The sequence below is a fragment of the Sinocyclocheilus anshuiensis genome, unplaced genomic scaffold, assembly GCF_001515605.1.
Source record: "Sinocyclocheilus anshuiensis isolate Anshui unplaced genomic scaffold, SAMN03320099.WGS_v1.1 scaffold1836, whole genome shotgun sequence".
Classification (NCBI taxonomy): domain Eukaryota; kingdom Metazoa; phylum Chordata; class Actinopteri; order Cypriniformes; family Cyprinidae; genus Sinocyclocheilus; species Sinocyclocheilus anshuiensis.
In genome coordinates, this window is record NW_015555949.1 from 129,647 (window position 1) to 149,607 (window position 19,961).

The 19,961-nt window shown below is 44.1% G+C and overlaps 1 protein-coding gene across 1 annotated transcript; it reads right to left on the reverse strand.

Annotated features, from left to right (window-relative positions):
- Window positions 1-285: 285 nt before the first annotated feature.
- LOC107675976 (inter-alpha-trypsin inhibitor heavy chain H5-like) lies at window positions 286-19,961 on the reverse strand. The gene is made up of 14 exons (XM_016470481.1): window positions 19,802-19,961; window positions 19,670-19,714; window positions 17,934-18,097; window positions 17,478-17,588; window positions 16,717-16,976; window positions 16,280-16,455; window positions 15,669-15,785; window positions 15,242-15,413; window positions 14,088-14,400; window positions 4,562-5,190; window positions 4,361-4,411; window positions 2,912-3,028; window positions 1,981-2,358; window positions 286-780 (listed from the first exon to the last, which is right to left on the reverse strand). The coding sequence occupies exons 1-14, from the start codon at window positions 19,922-19,924 to the stop codon at window positions 473-475; spliced, it is 2,964 nt and encodes a 987-aa protein (XP_016325967.1). The 5' UTR covers window positions 19,925-19,961; the 3' UTR covers window positions 286-472.

A 19,961-nucleotide genomic window follows, 5' to 3' on the forward strand; every position in this document is an offset into this window, starting at 1 on the left:
TCTATCTATCTGTCTATCTGTCTGTCTGTCTGTCTGTCTGTCTATCATCTGTCTGTCTGTCTGTCTGTCTGTCTGTCTATCTAAACATTAAAATTACAAGCATATTTCATTGCTTAATCTCAGAGGTCATGGTAGTTTTATCATTATCCTTACTGTTGTGTTCTTTACCAAAAAGGAGACAGAATTGACTACCTATTGTTAACATTTATTAGTACAAAATGAGTTCATTCATCTCATTATATTAACAAAAAAATATATATAATATATATTTGTAAATGACTACGATAAAAAAAACAGTAAAGTATTATGTTCAGATATAAATCATTTACTTAAAATACTGCTTATGGGTCTTTGTGATGGTTTTCAAAGTGTTTGTGTGAATATATCTGGGTCATGACCATCAGTCCGGTAGAATTATATTCTGAATGTTTGTGTGTGTGTGTGTGTGTGTGTATGCGTGTGTGTGTTTGTCTTAGTGTGTGTTGGTTCCATTAGCCCAGTCTCCTGTGTCAAACAGATGTGACACAACATAATCACTGTATTGTCCATCAATCAGTTTAGCCGCATTGTTTTTGGCAAACCAGCAGTCTACTGTCTGCTTTCCAGAGTAGATTCGCCTGCTCTTCTTTATGACAGTGACAGTACGATCCTTCACCTTCAGTGCAGGGCAGCTGGGTAGACTGATATTTTTCCCTAGTGTTTCCTGTGTGCCGTTTTCTCTGGCCATGCTGAAATTTCCAGGAAGCTGCATCAATCCAATGTCTTCATACAGGAACTGGCCTGTAAATACAAAAATGTATCTCTCATTTAATATGTAGAAATTGTTTTTGCTTTTGTAGATCTGTTCCAAAGCCTAGTGCGCTGCCTACGTAGGTAGCATTTTTACGTTTCATGTGCATGTTTGTGGAGAAAACAAGTCCACAATGTACTGCGACAAACTTGCTGAAAAAGTTAATCCAAGATGCCCGACAAAGTTAAAGAAATGTGGCCTGTAAATAAATTAACGTTTTCATTCAGTACTGTAAAGTATCAATAAAAAAGTTGAACCTCTTTACGGTGGACTTTTTACTTAAAATTTGGTGTACTGTGTTTTTATGGCAAGAGCATTACAATGTTGGCTTAGCAACATGCTAACATCAAACGTTACACATTAAAGACAGTCAGATTTCGAAATGAACAATACCATTCATTTTCTCCCTGGGGGAACTGATTAACCACAGACCTACTGTGAGCTACGAGGTTGTTATTCAATGATAATATGCTTCTGTTGTTTCAGTGGGGTTTTTTTTAACAGTGGAATTCCTGGTGAAAAACTACATTCCCCACGATTCTGTAAAGTCATCTCCACCTATCAGTGTAAGGATGGTTTTCCTGCTAAGACAGGACACGCAACCAAACACCCTGCAATAAAACAATAAAACTCACTAATCTGGAGAGAAGATCTCCAAGAAAGAGCAAAGGACACCACCTTGCCCAAACTTCTCTCCTCTCTTATTTATGAGTCCCCCTCTCCCCCTCCACCAGGCTCAAGTCACTGAAAGTTCACTAAGAATGTCAGTATACTACATATGATGTATCTTGTGAATCTATTGGTTTTTCCCTTTCATTTTTGTCATCATTTTAAATGTTTGGTAAAATGGTCTTAATTTCACAGCATTCACTTCTTATGAGAAAGATTGAAAACTGAATTCTGTTCTGCTATTGAAATGTGTCTCTCTCACAAGGTCTCCGGTGATAATGTTCTCCTATCTATTCTGTAACCTGAAAACCCCCCCTGCACAGTGTGTGTGTGAGTCTCTGGAACACTCTGGAGAGTGATTTGCAGGGAGGGTGGGATCTTGCTTTCAAAGCTAGCTTGCTATTGCCAGCCTTTCCGGAATCGCCTTTAATTAAACTCCCTGCATGTAGATCACCTCTGCTTGTTTTCTCAAGTTCCCGCAACATTACAACTAGATTTGTGTACGTGTGCTTACTGCTTACCTAGCAACCCATGTGTATCCTTGCTCAATCCTTTGCTGTTAGCGATGTAAAACCCCAGGTGATCCCGCTGATAGGGCGCTGGATTGTTGTAATGGTGGAATAAGATGACAAACTGGATAGTTCCTAGAATGGTCACTGTCAGGTTTGTGTTAGCAATAATGACCACACCCAGGTTTGCAGTCTGAACGGAAATGCTGGAGCTGGATGGTAAGATCATCCGGTCCCGGTCGTCCAGTATGACCTTTTGTGGGGTCACCTCAATATAAGAGCGGTGTGGTTTATCGGCTACTATTGTTATGGTGTTGAAATATGTCCTCTGTTCTTTATGACTGCCGGCTGGGGCTGGAGCTCCAATCAGTGCACCGTTCACAGTCACGCCTAATGGGGACAAAACATACATATTCATGTCAAGGGTCCATATATAAATATTAAATGTTAATAAAATGTTCTGAATATAAAATCTAAAGTAAACTATGATATGGAATGACAGCTTACACAATTTTAATCTCAAAGGGTATAGTTCATGCAAAAATTAAAATGTAAATATTACATTTAGTCACCATCATGTTTTTCCAAACCTGTATTAATTTTGAAAATGTTGAAGATTGCTGGTATTCAAACAGTTAGCCATTGACTTCCATATTATGGAAAAAAAATACTATGGAAGTCAATGGCTACCATCAACAGTTTACTTACAACATTCTTCAAAATATCTTCTTTTGTGTTCAGCATGAATAAAGAAACTGACAGGTTTGGAACAACTTAAGGGTGCATACATGATGACACATATTTTCATTTTTGGGTGAACTATCCCTTTAAATTGGCCAAGAATTGTCACTAATGCAAAGCTCAATAAATAGCAAAGCAAAAAGTTAATACTTGTAAAATACTGTGCAAATACTTCCGAAAAAAGTGTATTTCAGTTGTTTACCTGAGTGTTTATGGTCAGTCACGAGTCGGAGAATGTGTCCTGGCTCCCCATTAATGTTGAAACACACAGTCAGTTTACTGTGGGGTACCTCCACCACAAAATGAGGGTCGCCATCAGCTAAAGACAGATAGGAAGATAATGTATTATACCGAAGATATAATTTAATCCATTTTTACTTGAATATGGACCATTTGTAGAACATTGTGTGAATATATTGTATTTTTATTTATTTTTTTTACTTGACTTTGTTGCATGGAAGTAAATCAAATTATGCAAGTTTGTTGGTTATGTGCAACCCAAAGTCCCCTGTGAATTCTCACATTTAGCAAGCCTGATGTGTGGTTGTCCTTATGCAACATTTTATATGAGATCACAAATCATGCCAACAGAAAAGTGGCTTTTCAAAGCTTTCCGATTCAACTCAAATGGAGGCCAGTTTTACTTGTGATAAATGCATCTACCAGATTTCCTCCATTCAAAACTTGAAAAAGACTCTTTGTGAATACTGCAGACTAATCTCTCATGCACATCTTGCTCGTGCACATATACTGACTGCATCAATGTATTCTGATGCTTTGTGCATACAACAAAATGCCAAACACTCTAACATACTTGCTACATAATATTAATGGTTGCCAGGGTGTTGCTATACAGTGTTCTGAGTGTTTTAGTGCACTTTTATGAGGTTGCGGTTGCTTACTGTCAAAAAGCCTGCCTCCGTGTTTTGTTTTATTTGTTCGCTTTGTTTCATTTTGTTTTGTTTGTTTGTTATGTTAGCATTACTGGCACCTTTGACTTTTTTGTTCACTTTTTTCTTTTACTTTTATTTATCAATATCACTATATTTTCTTTTTTGGTTTTTAGTCGCTGCTTGTATTGTTTGTATTGATAGTTTGGCAGTATCGTGTGTGTGTTGCTATGCAGCTGTTTGTTTGTTTTGCGTTTTGTTAGCATTAGTGGCACCTTTTACTTTTATTTTTCACTTTTTTCTTTTACATTTATTTATCAATATATTTTCTTTTCTTTTTTTTCTTTTGGGTCACTGCTTGTATTGTTTTTTCTTTGCTTTGGTAATATTGTGTGTGTAGCAATCAAGCCAATAAAGTATTTTGAAAAATAAAGATGAAACTAATAAAAATGCACAATTTGAGGCCTAATTCATATCAATAGCACAAAGAGTGAGGAATGAGTTATGCTCTGAAGTTTAATACTTGGGGGTTTGTTGAAATCCTGCCTTTTTCCCATCAGTTCCCAAACACAGGCATGTGAATTAGAGCCCATACACAACTCTCAGTAGCAATTAGCTGCATTCTGACGAGGCCCCTTTACCTGAACAAAACAAATTACAAGCCACCCAGTCGATGTGAACAGACACTACTGACACTTTCAACTACACTCACTCACATTCGCACTGAAATGCAAAGCAGATGTAGAAAAATTGAGAAATACCGGATGTTTTGGATAAGGTGACAGACTTTTTGGTAAGTTTGCTGACGCCACCTGGAGATAAATGGAGAACAGTGAAATCGTCAATGGATTGTTTGAGTCACCTTAATATTTTCAAGAACGATTATGTTATGACAGTCATAATGATCCTAAATCTGATCTAAAACAAATGTTTTACTTTCTGTCCAATTTAAATAAACACACTTGTTGCCTTGGAGACTGCAGAAGTTGGCTTGGGCGGTTGATTTCTGTGCAGGCTCTGGGGTGTTAGACTGTTGTTGTCTTCCGACAGCTGACTGGATGACTCAGCAGGGGGCGGAGCCTCGGTGGCCTCTGCCTCTTTCTGTGTCTGTGCTAAAGTTCCATCGGCCAGCACTTGTGGTTTTTCCACTATCATTTGTGTGAGTGGCGTGAGGAAATTATACGTTAATGACAGATTTGTAGTGTGTTGTGTGTAGTTTTCCCGCTCTGCGCTCGTCTGGCTGCGCAGTCGTCCTTTTAGCCCGTCTTTAACACTCAGGTATCCCCACAGTCGTTCCACGTAACCGTTCACATTTGGACCTGCCTCCGCTTCCGCTAGCCGCCGTTCGGTTTCCTGCTCTCGCTCGTGTATTGACACGTCTTTCTCCAGCACGATGCTTCGCTCGCTGTTGCTGGCGGTAACCTGAACATGCAACGAGTCTGAGCTGTGATTGGTCAGTTTTCCAGCTACAATGAGCTCAGAGCCGTTGAAGTAATTTGTGAAAAGGTTCTGGGTGATGTATTCCACAGCATCCTCAGAGTATTCCACCCGGATGTCGGATAACAATGGAGTGCCGATCTCATCGTAGAAGCTATAGAGAGATAGTAGGTGAAAGATAGGCGAGAAGACGATAAAGAGAGGAGAAAAGGAATAATAAGGTCACAATGCAACAGTTTTGCCTCAGATTGTGGGTTAATAAGTCATGTATTCTTTACGTTAAACTTGTTGAACTTTTAGAGTGGGGCCCAACTGTTAAGCCTTGTGTAAAGATTTCAGTCTTTCAATGGCGTCTCATGTCACTTTTGACCTTTAACCTTGACTTTAAGGGGGGTTTTTTCGTCACAAAATGCCACACGTGCTAACATACTTGCCTCAAATTATTAATAGTTGCCAGGGTATTGCTATGCAGTTGATGTTCTGAGTGTTTTAGTGCATTGCTATATGGTTGTTAGGGTGTTCTGCTAGGATGTTGCTAGATGGTTTCTAGGTTGGTTGTTTACAAGTCTAAGTCAAAATAGCCAACCTCTTGGTTTTTGGTTTGTTTTGTGTACCATTGAGTTGTCTTGTGCTTACCTAATATGTGACCATGGACCACAAAACCAGTCATAATGATTTATACATCATATGAAAGCTGAATAAATAAGCTTTCCATTGATGTATGGTTTGTTAGGATAGGTTTGTTAGACAATATTTGACTGAGATACAACTATTTGAAAATCTGGAATCTGAGGGTGCAAAGAAAAATTGAGAAAATTGCCTTTAAAGTTGTCCAAATGAAGTTCTTAGCAATGTATATTACTAATCAAAAATTAAGTTTTGATATATTTACAGTAGGAAATTTACAAAATATCTTCATGGAACATGATCGTCTCAGTTACGTACGTAACCCTCATTCCCTGATGGAGGGAACGGAGACGTTATGTCGAATGACATATGGGGTCTCACTTGGGAGGCCAATCTTCTCTGAGTTTAAGAGAAAACGGCAATGAAAATCGGATAGTGGATTTTGCATACTTGAGCCACTCCCCATGCATACGGGTATAAATAGGCGACAGGTGAACGTGTGGAACGTGAATGTGAGAACGTGAACAAGAAGTGTCCAGGCAACAGCGAATGGTTCAAGGTTGTGGCATAGGGACATAACGTCTCCGTTCTCTCCATCAGGGAACGAGGGTTACGTACGTAACCGAGACGTTCCCTATCTGTCGGTCACTACGAGTTATGTCGAACGACATATGGAGTCCATGGAAAACGCCACAACCTGAACACCGTCTCAACCCTGTGGCACCGCAATTGTTGACAAGCCGTGGCGTGCCACAAAAGTTACGCTAAGGTCGTAAACTTCCCAAAGCCCCAGCGCAAATTCACTGACCTTGGTACCGAAGGGGACCAACAGTGAGTACATCGCTGCTGGAGATGGCCATGCTGCTGTTCCGTCCACAAAAATGTTTTTGGAAGGGATTTCAACCTTCAGTGAAAGATTGCTTCAAATCTTTCCTATTTGTTCTTTCAGCCTGGCAGAACGATGGGGAGGCGAGCCTTAAGAAAAAGGTTCCTACGGAGACCACATCCTACCCGTAGGGAGGTGACATGTGGAGATACTGATATGGACTGACCCAGAGGGCAGTACTACATATGGAATGGGTCTCTGAGGCAGGTCCTACCTTAGAGTAGGGATGGAACAACTGCCAGAAGAGACTGACAGAGCGGGTCTTTTAAGGGAAGACACGGGTTTGCCGAGAGGGAAACCTTACCGTGGAAGAATACACATATGGGATTACCCGTAGGGAATCAAGCCATATGGACACCTAGCCCAGTACAGGGGCTGGCCGGGACACCGGGCATGCTAACACCAGTACTGGGCCTGGCGTCAGACTGCTCCGCCAAGTCTGACTGCCGGGGGTGCTGGAGGATGCTCGACCAGGGTTCGCCAACTGGGGAACTCTACTGGGAGAAGAAAGGTGCTCGCATCCCCGTCTGAGGGGGAATGGCGCAGCAAGCGTGACACGAGCCAGATCTTCCTGCCAATTACCTGTTACCCAACACACGGGAAGAAACCGGCTCTCCACGAAGGTTGTAAAACCTCGCGAAGGTGTTAGGTGTCACCCAGCCCGCAGCTCGACAGATGTCTGCCAGAGAAGCGCCGTGCGCCAGCGACATATGGGGTCTCACTTGGGAGGCCAATCTTCTCTGAGTTTAAGAGAAAACGGCAATGAAAATCGGATAGTGGATTTTGCATACTTGAGCCACTCCCCATGCATACGGGTATAAATAGGCGACAGGTGAACGTGTGGAACGTGAATGTGAGAACGTGAACAAGAAGTGTCCAGGCAACAGCGAATGGTTCAAGGTTGTGGCATAGGGACATAACGTCTCCGTTCTCTCCATCAGGGAACGAGGGTTACGTACGTAACCGAGACGTTCCCTATCTGTCGGTCACTACGAGTTATGTCGAACGACATATGGAGTCCATGGAAAACGCCACAACCTGAACACCGTCTCAACCCTGTGGCACCGCAATTGTTGACAAGCCGTGGCGTGCCACAAAAGTTACGCTAAGGTCGTAAACTTCCCAAAGCCCCAGCGCAAATTCACTGACCTTGGTACCGAAGGGGACCAACAGTGAGTACATCGCTGCTGGAGATGGCCATGCTGCTGTTCCGTCCACAAAAATGTTTTTGGAAGGGATTTCAACCTTCAGTGAAAGATTGCTTCAAATCTTTCCTATTTGTTCTTTCAGCCTGGCAGAACGATGGGGAGGCGAGCCTTAAGAAAAAGGTTCCTACGGAGACCACATCCTACCCGTAGGGAGGTGACATGTGGAGATACTGATATGGACTGACCCAGAGGGCAGTACTACATATGGAATGGGTCTCTGAGGCAGGTCCTACCTTAGAGTAGGGATGGAACAACTGCCAGGAGAGACTGACAGAGCGGGTCTGTCAAGGGAAGACACGGGTTTACCGAGAGGGACACCTTACCGTGGAAGAATACACATATGGGATTACCCGTAGGGAATCAAGCCATATGGACACCTAGCCCAGTACAGGGGCTGGCCGGGACACCGGGCATGCTAACACCAGTACTGGGCCTGGCGTCAGACTGCTCCGCCAAGTCTGACTGCCGGGGGTGCTGGAGGATGCTCGACCAGGGTTCGCCAACTGGGGAACTCTACTGGGAGAAGAAAGGTGCTCGCATCCCCGTCTGAGGGGGAATGGCGCAGCAAGCGTGACACGAGCCAGATCTTCCTGCCAATTACCTGTTACCCAACACACGGGAAGAAACCGGCTCTACACGAAGGTTGTAAAACCTCACAAAGGTGTTAGGTGTCGCCCAGCCCGCAGCTCGACAGATGTCTCCCAGAGAGGCGCCGTGCCCCAGCGCCCAGGAGGAGGCAACACTCCCGAGTGGAGTGGGCTCTCCCCCAGGGGGCACGGCTCGCCTTGGGATTGGTACGCCAAGGCGATGGCATCCACTATCCAGTGAACCAACCTCTGCTTGGAGACAGCCTTCCCTTTCTGCTGACCTCCAAAGCAGACAAGGAGCTGATCAGAGTTTCTGAACTCTGGGTGCGGTCCACGTATATGCGTAACGCTCTTACGGGACACAGCAACGCCAAGGCTGGATCTGCCTCCTCCGGGGGCAGCGCTTTAAGTTTCACCACCAGGTCTCGGAAGAGAGTGGTGGGAACCTTGGGCACGTATCCAGGCCGGGGTCTCAGGACAATGTGAGAGTAGGCCGGCCTGAACACAAGGCACTCTTCACTTACCGAAAATGCTTGGAGGTCCCCGACCCTCTTGATGGAAGTGAGCGCCATCAGGAGCGCTGTCTTAAGAGACAGGAACTTTAGCTCAACTGAATCAAGCGGCTCAAAGGGACCCCTCTGAAGTCCAGCCAGGACAATAGAGAGATCCCAGGAGGGTATCAGGGGTGTCCTAGGAGGATTCAACCTTCTGGCACCCCTCAGGAACCTAACGATCAGGTCATGCTTTCCCAGGTACCAGCCATCCACTGCATCGTGATGTGCTGCGATAGCAGCGACATACACTTTCAAGGTGGAGGGTGACAGTTGTGTGCCAGTGCATCCGTGCCCAGGGGGTCCTGGGTCAGGGAATAGTACAACTGACAGTGGGAGGACTCGTGGGAAGCAAACAGGCCCACCTGAGCTTCCCCGAATCGACTCCAGATCAGCTGAACTGTCTGGGGATGGAGTCGCCATTCTCCAGAGAAAGTGGGCTGTCGTGAGAGCGCGTCGGCCGCACGATTGAGCTCCCCCCGGAATGTGGACGGCTCGCAGCGATTTTTTAGACGCGTCTGACTACAGAGAAGGAGATGGCGGAGCGAGTTGAGACATGCGACGTTATCGTAGACCGCCCTGACGGTTGATGTGCGAAACAGCCGCAGTGTTGTCCGTTCGGACCAATACGTGCTTGTCCAGCAGCAGCGGCCAGAACTGCCGCAAAGCTAGATGCACTGCCAACAACTCCAGACAGTTGATGTGCCAAAGCAGTCAAGGTCCTGTCCAGGACCCGAAGGCTGCCTGCCCGTTGCACGTAGCGCCCCAGCCTGTGTTGGAGGCATCTGTCGTGACAACGACATGCCGGGACACTTGTTCTAAGGGCACCCCGGCCCGTAGAAAAGCAAGGTCTGACCAGGGGCTGAATAGGCGGCGACACATCGGTGTGATGGTGACACGATGTGTACCGCAGCGCCATGCCCATCTCGGGACTCGGGAGTGTAGCCAGTGCTGAAGTGGTCTCATATGAAGCAATCCGAGCGGCGTGACTGCGGCTGCGGATGCTATATGCCCCAGGAGCCTCTGAAAATGTTTCAGTGGTACCACTGTCCTGCCGCTGAAGGAACTAAGGCAGTTCAGCACCGATTGGGCACGTTCGTTGGTGAGACGTGCCGTCATACCCACCGAGTCTAACTCCATACCGAGATAAGAGATTTTCTGCACGGGGAGAGCTTGATCAACTGACTGAGGTGCTGAAGCACCAGGTCCCTGTGATCGCACAACTCCTCTCGCGACCGGGCCATGATGAGCCAATCGTCGAGATAGTTGAGGACACTTTCCATAGTGTGGCAAGGGCGCCCTCCGCGACTTTCGTGAAGACACGGGGGGACAGGGAGAGCCCGAAGGTAAGTACCTTGTATTGCCATGCCCGACCCTCGAACGCAAACCGTAGGAACGGAGGAACAATCGAGACATGAAAGTGCACGTCCTTCAGGTCGATCACTGCAAACCAATCCTGGGCTTCAACGCATTTGATAATACGTTTCTGCATCAACATTTTGAACGGGAGCTTGTGCAGGGCCCGATTCAAGACTCGCAGATCCAAGATAGGTCGAAGGCCACCGCTTTTCTTGGGTACATTGAAGAAAGGGCTGTAAAACCCCTTCCTCATCTCGGCTGGTGGGACCGGCTCGATTGCATCCTTCACTAATAGTACAGCAATCTCGCAAGACAGAGGCGTCTCGCATTCTGAGTCATCACAGCAGAACTCCCCGTGTTCCCGGAGGGACTGACCGCAATCTCTTGGCCACTAGCGATAGGGGACATCATGGGTGAGGTTGAGGAAGCGGTGCGTCGATCACTGTCAACCCACGAGCCTTGCAACCCGGGGGAAAACGAAACTGTTCTTTCTTTGAAAATGTGGTTACCGCTGGCCATTGAGCCAGCGGCGGAACAGAAAGAAAATGAAACAGAGGATTCACCGCCCGGCTCTCCTCCAGGGGAAAGAGCGGCGCTGTCTTCACCACCTAGTACCTTGTATTGCCATGCCCGACCCTCGAACGCAAACCGTAGGAACGGAGGAACAATCGAGACATGAAAGTGCACGTCCTTCAGGTCGATCACTGCAAACCAATCCTGGGCTTCAACGCATTTGATAATACGTTTCTGCATCAACATTTTGAACGGGAGCTTGTGCAGGGCCCGATTCAAGACTCGCAGATCCAAGATAGGTCGAAGGCCACCGCTTTTCTTGGGTAAGATGAAGTAAAACCCCTTCCTCATCTCGGCTGGAGGGACCAGCTCGATTGCATCCTTCGCCAACAGGACAGCAATCTCCTCGCACAAGACAGAGGCATCTCGTCTTGTGCGAGCCACCGAAGTCTCGAGAACGCCGTTGAACTTGGGAGGTCGCCTGGTGAACTGAATCGCGTAGCCGAGTCGAACCGTCCGAATGAGCCAGCAGGACGGGTTGGGTAACGCAAGCCACGCTCTCAAACTCCGTATGAGTGGCACCAAAGGGTGTCAAAGACAGTCGACGTACCTGCAGTGGTGCAGTGGAGAGGCGTTGCTTCTCTGAACTCTTGGCCACTGGCGATAGGGGGCGTCATGGGTGAGAGTGAGGAAGCGGTGCGTCGCTCACTGTCGACCCACGAGCATTGCAACCCAGAGGAAAAGGAAACTGCTCTTTCTTTGAAAATGTGGTCACGCCAGCGGCGGAACAAAAAGAAAAGGGAACAAAGAATTCTCCACCTGGCCCTCCTCCGGCGGAAGGAGCGGCACTGACCTCGCCACCTCCTGAAGAGCAGTCGCCCACATCTCCAGGTTGCCCGTGTCAGGGCCGCTTCGTCGTCTTCTTGGAGAACTTAGCAGCTGGGTGCGACACGGGGGGCACCGCTCTCCTGTGTGGGGCTAGATGCGCCGGCCTCGACATTGTCTCAGCGCGAGTGGAGGACACAGGAAGGCGCCCACGGCGACAAGCAGGCTGAGGCGTGGCCAGCGACGGAACGGTGGCAGCTGGATGATCACGTCAGGGCAGGATGTGCTGGATGGCCTCAGTCTGCTTTTGTACTGCCGAGAACTGCTGGGAAAAGTCCCCGACAGTGTCGACGAACAGGCCAGCCTGGGAGATGGGAGTGTCGAGAAAGCGTACTTTTGTCGATGTCCACCAGAGTGGACATCGCGCAGCTCCTGCATCAACCTCGGGTCGGTGCTACCCTCGTGCATTTGTTTTAGCGCCTTGGCTTGGTGTACTGCAGGATAGCCATGGCATGCAAGGCAGGGGCAGCTTGGCCCGCAGCACTATAAGCTTTGGCAGCGAGAGCCGCCGACAGCTTACAGGCTTTGGACGGGAGACGTGGACAATTCCTCCAAGTGGCGGCGTTTTGCGGGCACAGGTGCACCGCAACCACCCTCTCCACCTGGGGAATGTCAACGTACCCCCTAGCTGCCCCGCCATCGAGGGTAGTGAGGACGGAAGAGAGAGACGAGCGGCTTCTGGCCGTAAAAGGGGCCGTCCACGACTTCGTGACCTCTTCATGCACCTCCGGGAAGAAAGGAACTGGAGCAGAACGCGGTTGTGAGCCGTGCTCCGCGCCGAGAAACCAATCATCCAGCCGCGAGTGCTCAGGGCTGGATGGTGTAGTCACCTCCAACCCGATGCTCACAGCTGCCCTGGCAAGCATGGCCTACAGCTCTGGGTCCAATTCGGCAGTGGCGACAACACTCGAGGGGGGCAGCCCCGCCGAATCTTCATCCTCAGAGGCCGATAGCCCATCCCCCGATGCTGCAATCGACATCTCATCCTCTGGCCGCCCACCGAATGACACGCTGGGACCACCGCGAGATGGCCCAGCAGAATCACCCGGCAGATGCACGGGACATGCGCTGCGGGAGGAGTGAGAGGTCCGTGGGGCGTGGCCCGGCGGAGAAGTTCTCACTGTAACCCTCAAATCTCCCAGAGCACTAGCCAGCGGTCCTCTGCTCGTGGCAAAGAAACCAGGACGGGTAGTGACAGAGGGGTCTGCTCCACTCCCCTTGAGGAGAGAGAGACGCGATCGCAGCGATGTCATGGTCATATGCCTACAATAGACGCATGGGTCATCCACGAGTGCCGCTTCAGCGTGCTGAAGGCCCAGACACTGAAGACAGCGATCGTGGCCATCAACAGAGGACAGGAAACGACCGCATCCAGAAGGACACGGACGAAATGGCATCTTGAAAAAGACGCGAATCGTCTGTGATTTGCTCTTTTAGAGGAAAAACTGCTCTTTCAGTCGAAGTGCCCAGGGGAATCACTGCTGCAGGGGACACCGCTGTACTGCGCCGTAACACCAACCAGGAACAGCCCTCTTTCAACACAAAGATGAATTGGCTTTGTAGTGAAGAACATCAACTACTCGGCTCCGAAGCAAAAATCTGAAGAGTGGACGCACCTGTCGCCTATTTATACCCGTATGCACGGGGAGTGGCTCAGGTATGCAAAATCCACTAGCCAATTTTCATTGCCATTTTCTCTTAAAATCAGAAATGATTGGCCTCCCAAGTGAGACCCCATATGTCGTTCGACATAACTCGTAGTGACCGACAGATAGGGAACTTTACTTAATATCTTAATGATTTTTGGCATAAAAGAAAAATCAATAATTCACACCCATACAATGTATTTTTGGCTATTGCTACAAATATACCCCAGCGACTTAAGACTGGTTTTGTGGTCCAGGGTCACATATAACATTGCCCTAGGCTTTTTCAGATTAGTAGCAAATTTAATTTAATTTTATTTTATTTCCACCTGCCAATGGCCAGTGACTTCAGAAAATGTACCAGCCAAAATGAATGAATTAAATTAGAATTCATACAATAAAAAATTTACTGGCCAACTGGTGAGTTACACTGTTTCATATACTCGCCAGAGCTGATTTTTACCCTCATTTGGTAATTGGCGAGCATTTATTTTAGGCCCTGTTATCTGACTCAAATCCACTGATGATACTTTAAAATAATACTTTATTTTTACTTATACTCTGAAGTACTTTTAGTCAGTTTTGAAGCTTCATGATGTTCAAAATAACATCTGAGATATTCTGCTAAACTTCTCCTTTTGTGTTCCACAAAATATAGAAGACTTATTGTTTCAGAACAACATGCGGATGAGTATATAATGACAATGTTTGTTTTTGCCTGAACTTACCCTTTAATCAGTTCATAGACTCACAAAAGTATGTAGTTAATAGTGACCACATGTTCCTCACCCTTTGAGCATGACTCTGGCATCTGCATCCTCTGGGATTCTCCTCATGGTTCCACAGTTCTCCAGGGACATCCTCTCCAAGAGCCTGTAGTCCACGTCATCACCCATCCCAATTGTGAAGAGGCAGAACTTCTCCTGCACTGCTGCTTTGGTGTTGCCAATAATGGCCGGACTCTGAACTATGCCAACTGTGGGCCGCCCATCGGTCAGGAAGATTATGAGTGACACGCTGTTGTGATGGGACTCTTCTTTCCTAGAGAGGTAGTCACTGAGTAAGGCCGAGCCTGCCTGAATGCCACCATTGATGTCAGTGCCTGAGAAGATTTTAAATGAAAGAGGAAATGAGTTCAACAAAAATTGAAACTGTCATTATTTTATTATCCTCATGTCATTCCAAATCAGTCTACCAACAGTTCATAGTAACCACATTTGTCAAGCTCCAAAAAAGGACAAAAACACAATAAAATACCATAAATCTAGTCCATTCAACTTTTGCAGTTGACTATTTCTTTTTTGTCCTATTAATATATTCATGAATATGTTAAAAATGCAAATCATACATTCTGTACAATGACTTTGATGCATCTCTTTTATTATGAAAATGTTTTACTTTTGGAGCTTTATGTGTGGCTTCTTTGTACAGATTCTTCAGAAATATTTCTTAATGAAAAAATTAATACTATATTATGTATTTAACATACTATCTATCTATTTATATATATATAGATAGATAGATAGATAGATAGATAGATAATTCTGTAAATTTTGTATTATATACTATAACTTATAACTTATAGTACATATATTTTGTTATTTGTATTTTCAGTTTAATTTTAATTTAAGTTTGAGTAATTTTGCTATGTGCTTTTGTCATTTTTAATAGTTTTTGTTTTTCTGAAACATTTCTATTTAGCTTTAATTTATTTTCATTTCAGGTTTAGTTTTAGCAGTTTTAGTACTTCAAATTCAAAGGCATTTCTTATTTTCATATTTTTTTTTTATTTAATATTTATTTCAGTTAAAAACAACACCGTTGTTTTGTGTTTTTTTTTGTGTGGTTTTTTTTAACTGTTGCTTTAAATTATTTAAATTGGATTAAATTAGGTGGTTTAAATGTGTAACAGGGTGTGTTTAGGAGTGTGTAAGATTTTCTACCTCCAGTGGGTGAGATCATGTAGATGAATTTCTTGGCATCACGTATATTGTTGGGTGTGACAGGCACAAGTTTGCCCGGCTGCCACACACGGATGCGTTTGGAAAAAGTGACAAAATTGAAGTGATCATTGGGCCGCAGCTCGCGTAGGATCGTGAACAGAGCTTCTTTGGTCTGCATGAGAGATATTAAAAGAGAACTATTGAACACTGTAATTTTGCTGTGAGATGGGTGTGTGTATCTGTGTGTCCAGCTATGAGATCACAAGAACCAGCTGGGAAAAAAAACTGGATCACAATATCATTCCCTCCTTCAGAGAACAACACACTGCAACTCTGAAGACAGAAATGCTGAATATAAATTTCAGTGTTGTTCATTTGAGTGTGGAGAACTGATTGCTTCAATCTGTGTTGATGACAGAGTACTTACCTGTCTGATTTTGGTTCCAACCATGGAAGCACTGGTATCAATCACAAATACAACATTCTTTGGCACGACAGGCAGGTCTTTGGGGGCAAAATAGTGTACAAAATGTCCATCTAGCACCTGAAAGAAAGCAGATACTGTTACAGCCATTTAATTCAACTGTATGTGAGTGTGTGTGTGTGTGTGTGTATGTGTGTGTGTGTGTGTGTGTGTGTGCGCAAGAAAGCAATGAGCTCAGTGTGCTGGAAGAGTCTGAAGTCTTCAGTGACTTCATCACACTCTGAATGGACTTCAAAAATGGGAGAAAAGAAAAAGCATAACAAAATGAAATGAAAAGGGGAAAAAAGTTAAATAACTGACATTTCATACTTAAAGACAATAAATAACACAATTATGTATAATTATTAATGGATTATATATATCTTTGCAATACATTTTTGTAGTATTTACTGCTTTAAAATTATTATTATATTAATTATTTATTTAAATAGTTTTATTTTATATTTTAATCTGCCACAATGTCCACCAAATAATGCATATTTAAATGCATATATATGTCAATATATGTTAATAATATACAATAAAATATATTATGTGTATGGGTGTATGTGTACCTGAATATCGCCAATGCCAGTGCCAGTTTCTCTCTCTACATCATAATGCACCACAAATTCTCCTAGCATGCCATTGGTTGCAATCTTGGCCTGCTGGGCAATGTTTGGAGTGAAGCTGATCTTGCAGAAGGTGTCGTTTTGTCTGACTACTGTGGAAACGGGTGGTCCTACTTTACCTGGAGCAGGACAAGATTACCATTTCATGTTTAACAACTTGAACTAACCAATCAGAAAAGGTATTTTTATGTTGTTGTTGTTGTTTTTAATTACTTGGTCTTTAAAACTAGAAAAAGTGGAAGAAATGTAACTGAAACTGGTGTCATCTATCTTGCCGTTTTTGAGGCTAAATGTTGCAATAATGTCAAATATTTGAAACCATACCAGTGACAGCACATCTAAATACACACTCAAGAATCAAACTGCATACAGCTGGTTACCATCTGCTTTGCCATTGCCATTGGAAGATGGAGTTTTGCCGTTTCGTAGGGGTAAGACTTCAAGGTAAGTGATGCGAGAGTGCTCCACTACAGTAACGCCCACGCTGAGTCTGCTGACCAATTGCAACGGCCGAACACTGGTCACATGCTCGTAACGGCCCAATCGTCTCTGCAGCAGCTCTTCGTAGGTCAGGAGGAAGACAGCGCGGTTGCGTCCAGGAACAGTGACCTCCATTCGAAACACCTCCATCTCACCCTCACTGACAAGAAGAGGAGAACATTACTCTGGAAATCTGAACTTTTTGCCAAAGGAATCTGTGACAAGGTTTGCCAAACCACATTTCAATAAAGCCGATCTTTGGGAGAAAATCTATCTCAGATTTCTCAGTATCTTCCATATTTCTCCTTTGCTCACTTACAAGCAAATTAAATACACATGTAAGAATTTGAACAATGAAGGGCTCAAAACTTTGCATCGCTTCTTGTATATATTGAACAGTTAATAACGCAATGAAACACGTTGAATTCTTAGGCTTGCCACAAGGGGTGCTACAGTGAGTATAAATATGCAGTCTTCTTCTGCGGTCACTTTTCTCTTTCAGTACAACTGATGGCATGGCAGAGCCACAGTTTGAAGAGAATCTTGCTGAGCAGGTTAGTTAAAGTTAGTTAAACTGTGGAAATGATTATAACTAGCTACCTGAATAATGACTCATTCAATTTAATGGCACAAACATTTGAGGGTAACTCGCTATCTTTACCTCTGCTCTGGTGTGTTCTTGTTCTTCTTGCCATTGTTTTCTCCACCTTCCTTCTTCATCTTCTTCTCTTTGGCCTTCACCTGGCTGGGAAATACTCGTCCGCCCACAATCCTTTGCCATCATACCAACATCATGAAATGAAAATGTTTATTAATGCCATGGTAACAACAACATGTTGCCACAAGTGGCATATAAATGGATAATGACAGTCTAAACTCTCTCAGGGCCTTCAATAACCTCTCTCAAGATATAAACACAGTATTGGAATCACTGACCAACTTACCCATTAACAGGACAATCGCAAAACGTAGCATATTACAGACCTCATAGATATCCTGGGTCAATGTCAGGAAACTGAGATTTTTTTATTTATGCCAAACCATTAAACTCTCTTTCAGTGACCCGCAGGAGACATTTCTATTACTCAAATAAAAAAAAACATATTTCCACACTTACATGGTAAAGTTGGAGATGTATGCAGCGGTGGGGATGTGGAACTGAAAGACCCCCTGAGTAGCAGCCGAGTGTCTGTTGAGCATGCTACACGACACCGCAGTGAAGGCATAGCGGGAAATGATGGTGGTCTGGACCGACAGCTCCTGAATGTGAGGTTTAGTTTCCTGGCAGACGGGAGCAAGTTATGACCATAATTAAAATGCATGAATATTTTCGAATAGCTGTTCTGAAAACATGTGTGATGTAGCCAAGTGGTTTCCCTAAAGATCTGGGAGGACTTGGGTCCCATTTAATTTCTGCCAAAATATTCCTGAATGTGAGGTTTAGTTTCCTGGCAGACGGGAGCAAGTTATGACCATAATTAAAATGCATGAATATTTTCGAATAGCTGTTCTGAAACATGTGTGATGTAGCCAAGTGGTTTCCCTAAAGATCTGGGAGGACTTGGGTCCCATTTAATTTCTGCCAAAATATCAAATATTGTTGATACAGTTAAACTGTAGTAAACTGTGGTCCAGAAAACGATGGGGCTTGTTTGTCACATTATATGGGGTAAGTTTACAAAATCTAACTTTTTACTGAACAACTAAGGCTTTTCCACATTAAACTGACTTTGAGCTGAATAATGACACTATTGTCTTCTTCAGTAGAGCTGCTTATAGCTGAATTGAACTTATCTCATAATTGATGAACTTTACACAGTTATTGAACTAAACTGAACCAACACTGAACTGACTTGAGCTGAATAATGACACTATTGTCTTTTCAGAGCTTACAGCAGAATTTGAATTTGTCTCATATTTGATGGAGTTCGCATCATTGATTCTGTTGTTTTCCTGTTTATTACGGTAAAGCTGCTTTGAAACAATCTGAATTGTATCAGGTGCTGTAGAAACAAATGTGACAACATTTAAACAGTAAAACAAACCCACAAGAGCACAACAACAACAATATCAGTGTTTGGGACAACACATATTGTAATTGTTTCATTTGTAATTATTTACAGTATTTAAACATCCATGTGACAACTTCCCCCAATTCAAATGTAACAATCTGACATTTATTTTTTTTTAAATGCCCCGAGAACACAGTTAAATCTTGCTTATGAATGTTAAATGACAGAACTGGTCTCACCCAAATCATCCTTTTTCTTAATTTAATATATGATAGATATAAACTTTCCATCTACATATATATATATATATATATATATATATATATATACAGTATATATACTGTATATATCAGGGCTTAGCAGAAGGAGAGGATTGTAATACTTTCCAATGTTCTTACTGGAAAGACTGAACATAATGGGATAGTGTATAGTGATTAAACTGTATTGTATTTGCTTTGAATAATTAATGCACAATATTTAAGCTGTCCTTGTTTCCATTGGTGTTACAACCCACACCACCTACAGTCACAACTCATTCTGTTTGTAGGTTGTAACACCAATACTCTTTGTACTTGACAGTAGTTTACAGTTTAGAGGTAAGGTGCAGATTTATAACCTACTCTTATTTATAGCAGCAGACAAATATGGGAATATATCAAAGTTAAGACACATAGGGCAAAAAAATCACCAAGTTACAGGGGTTGGGGAAAAAAAGCGTTTACAACACCCTCCATCCTTCATTAAAATCAATGGATATTTCCCCAATAGGTAAAACAAAAAGTAATCTTGACTATTTTACAGTCACTAAAATGGAGAAAGCGCAGGTGTCGCGCGTCTTTACCTTAGTTAGAAGCGTCTTCACCTGCCGCGGGATCCTGACAGGAGCCTGAAGACAAACACAAGACTGGTGAGATCCTAGATATGACTATTCATGATGACATTTTCATATGCGAAATGCAAGAAAAAATCCTACAGCATTTGGATCCATGTCAGAAATCGCGTATTCTTCAAAGTCCACATCCTCTGACAATTCAGTATCCTCAGTTTGGCACTGAAAACCCGGACACAAATACAAGACAAGGACAATGAGTAGCATCTTAAGATATGAAATCGCCTATCCCGCACTGGCTGCT

Coding starts and splice junctions, on each gene's coding strand:
- LOC107675976 (XM_016470481.1), bottom strand. CDS start 19,924: ATGCTACTCATTGTCCTTGTCTTGTATTTGTGTCCGGGTTTTCAGTGC. Junction 5,191..14,087: donor GCCAGAGTCATGCTCAAAGG/GTGAGGAACATG, acceptor ATCTCTCTATAG/CTTCTACGATGAGATCGGCA. Junction 2,359..2,911: donor GACTGACCATAAACACTCAG/GTAAACAACTGA, acceptor TGTCCCCATTAG/GCGTGACTGTGAACGGTGCA.